The sequence below is a fragment of the Bremia lactucae genome, linkage group LG11, assembly GCF_004359215.1.
Source record: "Bremia lactucae strain SF5 linkage group LG11, whole genome shotgun sequence".
Classification (NCBI taxonomy): Eukaryota; Oomycota; class Peronosporomycetes; order Peronosporales; family Peronosporaceae; genus Bremia; species Bremia lactucae.
Window position 1 is genome coordinate 928,011 of NC_090620.1, and position 9,160 is coordinate 937,170.

At 44.7% G+C, this 9,160-nt stretch overlaps 2 protein-coding genes across 2 annotated transcripts; both read left to right on the forward strand.

Moving 5' to 3' along the window:
* Window positions 1–157: 157 nt before the first annotated feature.
* CCR75_008405 (uncharacterized protein) lies at window positions 158–5,541 on the forward strand (the record flags this gene model as incomplete). Its single annotated transcript, XM_067966457.1, has 5 exons — window positions 158–1,403; window positions 1,478–1,687; window positions 1,777–2,070; window positions 2,136–2,733; window positions 2,795–5,541. The coding sequence occupies exons 1-5, from the start codon at window positions 243–245 to the stop codon at window positions 5,539–5,541; spliced, it is 5,010 nt and encodes a 1,669-aa protein (XP_067817763.1). The 5' UTR covers window positions 158–242.
* A 188-nt stretch (window positions 5,542–5,729) lies between these two features.
* On the forward strand, window positions 5,730–7,028 carry CCR75_008404 (uncharacterized protein; the record flags this gene model as incomplete). Its single annotated transcript, XM_067966456.1, has 1 exon — window positions 5,730–7,028. One exon carries the CDS (start codon window positions 5,730–5,732, stop codon window positions 7,026–7,028), a length of 1,299 nt encoding a protein of 432 aa, XP_067817764.1.
* Window positions 7,029–9,160: the final 2,132 nt, after the last annotated feature.

A 9,160-nucleotide genomic window follows, 5' to 3' on the forward strand; every position in this document is an offset into this window, starting at 1 on the left:
TTCTGATTGCACGCCATAGGTAGCTTGGGCGTGTATACACGCGGCCGCGACATGCAAGCATAAAGATCGGCTACGCAGGAATGGGAGGCTCTGCACGACTCAGTGACAGGGAAATCAATGTTTGCCTATGCTTAACATAATTCTAGGATTTCACATTATATTAGTCAAAAAGTTGGTCGAGATTTAATTCGTGCTGTGCTCCCTTTCTCACAATACCCGTAGATCAGCCAAAAGCTTATATTATGGGGAGCGTCATGAGCATGGGTGGCACGCCCACGGGCGACAGAAACACCTTTGTGTCTCGCCTATCACCTGCTGACATTAAGAGCTTAACGGAAGGGCACCGTCGTCTTTGTCGCGTGGAATGCGCTCCGTCGTCGCCGAGTTCCAGTCCTTCGTCTTTGCTTCAACTCGCGAGCTCCTCAAATTCCAGCGGAAGCAGCAACAATTCGACTGCAGCGGCTGAAGTTGCAACGGAACGTATTAATGGATCGTTGCTTAATAAAAAAGTGTTTCGCGACAAGGTCCTCGGAGCCTTTACTATGATTCCGCACACGCTGGCTGACCGCTTGTTTGAGGTGCTGGACACGGAGCGTTCGGGAGAGCTGAGCCTTGCGAACTTGCTCAGTGGCCTATCTTGGCTAAAGTATGGTACATACGAGGAGCAAGTGAATTTGCTTTTTATTATCTACGACCTGGACGCGATTGGCGAAGTGTCTCGAGATGTAATAGAAAGGTTCATGGACGTCATTTATGGCCGTAAGCGAGGCAGACATGCCACGACAGTGACGTTTCTTGATAAAGTCTTTGACGAGCGCGACAAATTGGACTTGCCAAAATTTAGGAAAGTTGTGCATCTCAAAGATGCTCGCGGAGATGCACTGCTAGTTAAATGGTTGGCGGTATTAGCTACCAAAATTGGCGTTGAGGATGATCCAGGGATTATAGCGCTAGAGAATAAGTACAATGCTGTGGCTATTCGACGACGCATTGCGCAGTCGACGCTTTTCTCCTTAACAGAAGTAACAGCGCTCGAAAGACAATTTCAGAAAATATTTGATCCGAAAGGAGGGCCGAGTACGCGAATACCAAGTGCTCAGTTTGTAAACGTGCTTAAGGCGAATGGACTATTTCCAGAATTGCTATTAATCCGATTCTGTGCGTGCACGGCCATGCCCGATTTGGTCTTGTTTGAAGAGTTTTGTCAATTCTTGTCAGACTTTTGTCGAGGAAGCTCGAAGGAAAAGAAAGTGCATCATCTGTTTAAGATATTTAGTAATCGTACTAAAAAAAAGTTGGTGGACTTTGCATCGATGAAGGATCTGATTCATGTCGGCGTCTTTTGTGATACAAATGTCTCAAAGAAGGATGCACCCCAAATAGAAGAACAATACATCGAGGAGGTATTGGATGCACTGCGTCGGCAAAAACGCTTAATTGAGCTGACATGTTTGGATGCATGTCGTTGATTATGCAGATTTTAGCAACGCAAACTGCCGAGACAGAATTGGACGAAGATGCTTTTGTGCAGTGGGCGTCTAGAGCCGTCGCTGTGCAACAATTGCTCCATCAACTGGCATTTGCAGCGTGCCATTTGTTTGGCTTAAAACCTGAGGCTGGTAATCTTGAGAAGCGGCTAGTGGAATGGCATTGGCTTGAAGCAACACGCGATATTAAAACTGGACAAGTACGCGCTATAATATTTTGTAAAGGGTGTTTATTGCATGTTGACCCACGCAGGTTTTGCTTTTTGTGTCTGTTTTTTTTAACGTATAGACTTATAATTTGGTAGGAGCAGAATGGTGGCGAAAATGGTGCGACTTCGTAAGCATGGATCCCAAAAATGGAAGTCCTTATGGATCGCTGCCGTTACCTCGATTGCCTCCAAGTACAGAAGTGGAAGCGGCTAGAAATATTCGTGGCAATATCGCATTGCGCTCTGCTAGCCTGGGTGGCAATGTAAGTGGAAGCATGCTTTCCCGGCCTGGGCCAGTATCCAATTGGTGTCTCCTTCTGCAAAGTGGATGTAGAAGACTTAAAGATAAGCTTTTGCTGGCTCGAGATTTCTATGTACGTCCTTTGACACCAAATTTCGTTATGCTGAGGTGAAATTATAAGGCTTTTCAATTTTGCAGATCATTCCGTCGCAAGCCTATTCAATTTTGCTAACATGGTACAGCGGAGGACCCGACTTGGTGCGGTATGTCGTCGAAGTTAGCACGGAAACTGGACCAGAGCTTCAAATAGAATTATTTCCATTAGTCCTACGTGTTGCGCGTGTGGATCCTGCCAATGGATGCGTGGTTCGTTCTGGCGAAGAAGTGTTGTTGGGTAATTTAAGCACTCCAGCTAGTCTTCTTGAGGCCACCTGTCGAGCGCTGCTTATGCTTAATGTAATGGACAAAGCACGATTGTGGTATTTTAACGAAAAAACGCCTCATCACAAAGTTCGCTTGCGTGACGAGTATCCAAATGAACTTAAAAAATTAACGCAAGACAGTGTCTTCTTGCTAGAAGTGCAAGATAACGATAGTTCATGGCCGCTCTCTCAAGCATCCGATTCAGTCGTCACTTTACCAATAAATGGCGTCCATCAGCCTGTTGAAAAAAATGGTTGTAGTAATGAAAGCGACGTTAATGCATCTAAAAAACGACAGCGTGATCATCGCCCATCTATGCGCACTTCTGATATTTGCTCTCGAGGCAATCTCGGGGAGGCACTAGGGCAACGCGGTATGCATTTAGCTGCGTCGTCAAATAGATACGCACTGATATACTTTTTTGAATATCACAGGGGTTGTGATTGATGCTGGATCTCCGACGAAAGAAGAAAATCCGATGCTTGCGTCACCCGTTATGAGAAAACGATTTTTGAAGGATGCCTTCAAAGGAACAGGCTTGGTGGGACTTGATAATCTAGGAAACACATGCTACATGAGTAGTGCACTGCAGTGCTTAAGTCACACACGATTGCTCATGGAGTATTTTAAAAAAGAGGCCTACGTTAAAGACATCAATTTGCGTAACCGTGACGGCACTAACGGGAAATTGACTGCGGCATTTGGTGAATTGCTTCGAGTTCTTTGGACTTCCGATCGCAAACGCTTTGCTCCGAACGAGTTTAAGAAGGTACTTGCGAAATGCAACCCGCAGTTTGCTGGATCTGACCAGCACGACGCCCAGGAACTACTTGCTTGTTTGCTTAGCAGCCTCAGCGAAGATTTAAATCGTGTTGTAAAAAAACCGTACACCGAGCAACCTGATAGCGCTGGTCGACCCGACGCAGTTGTAGCTGAGGAGTGGTGGCAGAATTATCAAAAGCGAGAATTTTCGGTCATGGTTGCGCTATTTACTGGCCAGTATAAAAGCTTGTTGGAGTGCTTAATATGCCGCTATGAGTCAGCACGTTTCGAACCATTTACTTTCTTACAACTATCTTTGCCTGAGAGCAATACAAGGTCGATTGAGCTGACAATATTTTTTCGCACCGATCGCGTTCCCATGCGCTTTTCTGTGCGGGTGCGAAATAATGACAAATTGAAGACGATAAAAGAGAAGGTGGCAGAATTAATAAAGAAGACGGATGATAATGACTCGAATAAAGAAAATGTTTTGAATGAGCCTTTAGACGAAGACGATTTGATGAAAGTGGTGATAGCGCGGACTTCCAATCTGCACACTGTGGAATCGCTGTTAGATGATAAAGTACCGCTGACACAGATACATGAAAAGGATCAGCTAAGCGCTTACCAGCTTGACTGCGATGATGACTTGCGTCCTCCGGAATGGAAAAGGATAAATTCGACAAAAACAGCTGATGTGTTGCACCTTGAAACAACCTCGAAGACCGCCGAACATGATGCAAGAGCCTCTGATTTGTTAAATAAAAAACCTTCGAGCGATGAGAGCAGTAAGCTAACAAACGTTGATTACGTTGGTTTAACGAGTTCTAATGTTTCTATTGTAAATGGTAAAGAGACGAACATACCCACTATAGCCAAAGCAAACGTTTACGATGAAATTGGTGGAAGTGATGAAGACAAAGCGTTTCCGGTTGGGGCATCGGTTTACATTCATGTCGAAAAAAGCAACGAAATAATGGCCGCTCGAGTGATAGGGAGTAGTGTCAGTTCTGGAACTGTGAATGTAGCGTACCCTTCAGGTGCTCGACGGTATCACATACCATTATCAAAGGTGGTTGAGCGTCGACAAAGTGACGCATATATATTTCTGGTGCACCGACGAGTGGAGCGATCAACGGACAGCTTTACAAACGCTCACATAACACGACTATTTGGTGCTCCATTGGTCGTTCAAATATCCTTACATTTTACGACAGCCTATAATCTCTACGTGCTTGTTTGGAATCGTATACGCCGCATATTTAATTGGCAGCAGCCTCCACCTCCATCAGACTTTACGGGTTTGAACTTTAGTCGTGATAGGATGCGGACAGATACTTCGTCATTAGCTCTTGGAAAACACCTACCGATGGCCAAATTTGGGTTTTGCTTACGGCTTGTGACGTCAAATGGTATTGGATGCTCTCGTTGTGAATGGCTTGATGGTTGCTTAGGATGTGTGCTGCTGCCATCGTATCAGACAATGATCCCACTTGCTGCAGAGGAAACAGTAGCAATTGACTGGGACATGCGTACTTTAAAAGAAGAGTATGATTCAATACAAGCCAGCAAATTGGATTTAGATGCATCCGTCCAGGAACATAATCGACTGGATAACCAGCCCCTAAATTTATCACATTGCATGGAGATTTTTACAGCCAAAGAAACCATTCCAGAAGCATACTGTGGGCGTTGCAAGACGTTGCGCCCTGCCACGAAAAAGATGGATTTATGGCGCTTGCCTCCACTACTCGTCATCCATCTCAAACGTTTCTGCTTTACCCAAGTAGCGCGACGCAAATTGCACCATCTGGTAGACTTTCCGCTACGTGGCTTACAATTTAACGACTTTGTTGCTCGAAAGCGCGATCCGCGCGGCCGACTCTTTGGTCTAGAATATTGGCTGTTTTTGGGTGGAAAGCTGAAAAACGATTCAGAAAGTGACAAGTCAGAGTCGTCGCAAGTAAGTGAAGACTTTGTGAATTCCAAGTCACCACGACGGAATATGTCATCGGCGCTGGACGCTCCAGCTGCGGCGACGGCTGTTGTACGCGGCGACGATGGCTTTCTCTATGATCTGTATGCTGTCGTAAACCATGTGGGAGCGCTAGGAGGTGGACACTACTTTGCTTACGTCTTAAGCGATCATGACGGCAGGTGGAAGTGTTTTAACGATCATCAGTGTAAAGATATCGACGAAAAGGAAGTTGTGTCGTCGATGGCATATATACTATTTTATCGCCGACGAGATACTGCCACAATGTCAATTGAAGAGCTTTTCCCGCCTTTACCCATGGACTCAACTGGCAATGGGGCAAGTACTGACGAAGAAGCTGCAAAGGATAAGCTGCAAGTAGAGGAGCTGATACAGCAATCTAAGCTTAGCTCTGGAAACGGAAGCAGTTGCAATATTAGTTAACAAAAACCAAAACAGTTTGCAACAATATTCGGACGGAAGTGACGTCATGCGCCACGTCTCTGTTTTATTTGTGACACGGCAGCAGCTACAGTCGTTGCTTAACAATTTCGCACCTCCCAGGTAGTAGGTTCTTGTCCCTGCTCTTATAAAATAATCTTCTATTTCTCCAGATCAGAATCCGTTTTGCCATGGAGCATCCTAGTTCTTCAACTCCTTCAAGTGCTCAGGATATGGAAGCGCAGCACCGCAGTCGTGAAGAGAACGAAGGTCGAAAAAAGTCCTCGAAACCGCAGCGCTTGAGTGATTCACTGGTTGGATTGCAAAAGACTGAGGAAGACGATTTTACAGATGTAAGCCAAAAAAGCCGCAAAAAGCAAAAGACGGACTCAGGTGACTATGTTTCCCAGATTGCGTCACTGCAGCAAGAAATAAAAAAAGTAAAGGAAGCATTGGCCGCTCCTCAACAACAATCTCGAAGCCTATCATATGAGCTTGGTAAACAATGTTTCCAGGCAAAACAGACTGCAGCTATTTTGAGACGCAAATTGGCGGAGCATGCGCACTGGTTACAGCAAGTTAGTAGCTTAATGGAAACAGCACCATTATTAAACTTTGCTGTGTCAACGAGCATGGAAAAGCAGGAATTGAAAGGCTTGCAACACAGCATGAGCGGTATAGCAGAGTGGCGTGGAAAGGCCAAGTATCGACCGCACCCTCGCTTGATAATCGACGAACGTCTACGTGCAGCTGTTACCAGTTGCCAAGCTAATGCGTCAAAACTCTTGCAAGATGCCAGTACAGACTCAACTTTGTTACAGCAGTCGTTTGAGTTCGAGTCGTATGGGTGGAAAATCGCAACTGGGACGCTTGTCAGTGACCAAATTGGTTTTATTTGCCATCGGACACTTCCTCATGGAGCAAATAAAGCGAGAGAGATAGCGATGGCAATATGGAATACTATTGAGCGAGATGAAATTTTTCGTACATTCGTGCCCCTCGTTCAAGACTCATTCACCACGTTTCAAGGATCGGACTATTCTTTATCATGCCGAGTGTTATTACTTTCTCAAGAGATGAATCAGCAAGCAGTGGCAACTGTTGAAACCATCAGCTCCACGCATGACGATGAAGGACCGTGGCAGATTTCAATGGAAGCAGTGCACGATCATTATCTTTGTACCTTTGTGGCGGAGATATCAGGTGACTCTGTAATTCCAAACACGTGTCCACCTGTGAAACTCGACCTCGGGCTTCAAATGAGCAAACTTAATATGCATAATAATTTTGTCGTCGGCGCTCGCGTGGTGAAAACGGAGGAGGGTGTTGACCTAGTTATTGCTGGTTCAGCTTGTTTCGATCTCCCTTGCTACCGAGAGCCAACATTTGACCTGCTTCAGCACTTTGCATCACACATGCCAGTGTACGAGGACCTTCATTTAACGACACTGGTTGATTGTCACGACAAAACAGCAACAGAAGTCTTCTAAGGCTTTACTACTCTCAATTTTTCTTTACCGAGAAGCCTCAATTTTTAAATTAATCTGTTTCTAACGTGCATTTCCTTTGCCATCTCGAAACTCGTGCGCCTCTTTTTGAACCTTTCAATCAATAGTGGGCACTAAGAGAATCTGAACAAAAAAGTGGATCTATCTCTATTCTGGTCGACCTGGCCAACGACTGAGAAAGCTATGCGAGCAGGACAAGCATGACGTCATGATGCAGCTCACTTTAGTCAACGAGATCCTTAAATGTTATTAAAAAAGAGTACAATGACCACGGCTGTAGCTGTGTCATGAGCTATTGCATCAGGCGGACAAAACGATTGCGTGATACATGTAAGGAGCACATTCGATACAAATTCCTACCATTGATGGAGATATAAAGAAAATCGATCTTGGCCCCACGATAGTAGAGAACGCCACCATGACTTAATACCACGACTCGCGATAGCTGAGCTGCCAATGAGACTTTGTCGTCATTAAGATTCCGCATTAATTGGGGAATGCCGTCCAAAAGGGCATGAAAGCCGTGATTGCTTTTAAATGGATCGACTTCTCGAATGTTGTATACTCGGCGGGATCTGAGGGTAATTAAATTCTCATTCGCTCCAGCATCATAGAGCTCAAGTTTTTTCTAATTTATTGTAAATTATCTACGCTTCGACGCCTACTTTTTGCCTCTTGTAGTAGCGAAGAAATTTAACGAGATGTTATACGTGCAGGAGCTGAGGATATGTTAGTTCCGGCATGAAAAAGGAGTAAAGTCAATCAAAAGTGAGCTCAAATCTAAATTAAATGACCCTGTCTTATCGAGGAATATAATTCGGAAGCGTAGCTGCGCGTGTGTAACGGGGCACTACGACTTGTACTGTTTCAGTAGGTAAAATGAAAACTGTATTAATATAGTTAAGTGTCTCTTAATCTATCTTTGTAAATGCTGACTTAACTATAAACTAATACTAAACATGTAAATGAATTCTTATCTATCTTATCTTGTAACTCTCTTTGATTACTTCTACAGCTGATTAGTCTGCGGAATAAATAGACATAATGGTCTATACCTATTTATGGATAAGAATTCAGGAAATTACTATTTAAAGTAATTTCCTCCAAATATTATCTACCTTTTGGATAATATTAATTAACAATCTTTTATTGTTAATTTCATGTAACGATACACCCCGTTACATCACCCCTCCCTTAAACGACAATCACTCTGAATGTAATTAGATGGAGTGGTCGCTAAATGACCACTTAATTTTTAAAATGTTTTTGATTGGTCAGATCCATCATTTTAAATTCCATCGCATGAAGAATAAACTCATGCGGGGTGTCGATAATGCTGCGCCTTCGGCTGCGGTTTGTGCAGCCGCGGGTGACGCACTGTTATCTCTTGCGGCAGACGTTCCGTCTGCCGTAGTGTCTTCCACTCGCTCAACACTAGATGTTGCGAGTGCACGCGGTGATTCACCACGTGCATACGACCCCTCTTTGGAGGTCGACTACGAGTGTGATTCGGATAAAATGGCCGACTCGGGGAGATTGGAAGAGTCGCCTGATATCCGTCAGGCGACTGACTATGAGCCTTCGAATGAGAGGGCTCATTCTGATAGTCAAGTTTATAGTCTATTTGGATCCGACGATGAGGATGATCCCTCATCGCCCGTACGATCTCTCGTACGGTCTCCCATACGGTCACCTGCACGTGTCTCTGTGCAAGGTGACGACGGTGGCGTAAGCCATAGTAATAAAAGTCCTTGTGGTACCCCTACTTCAGTGGGTACCACTCAGGGGAGTGAAGACAGTAAAATGTCTCATCTCGCCCCTGAAAAGAAGCCGTGGCTTTTGCCAGAAAGGCTCATCAATAGCTTGTCTGGAGAAACTACTCCTCACAATAAATATCCCTTATTTATTGCGACAAAGCTACATGGCCTTGATCCCAGCGCGAAGAACTTTCGCGCTGAGGAAGATTTCTATCTCGATGCTTTTCTAAAGCATCGATGGTTTAGTGGCAATAATAAGCGAGATAAAGTCTCGCTTATGCAAGCTTGGAGTGCGTTCATTCGCAATGTTAAAGACATTGGACGCGAAGCTTGGCTTCAAAAACTTAACGCGAATCG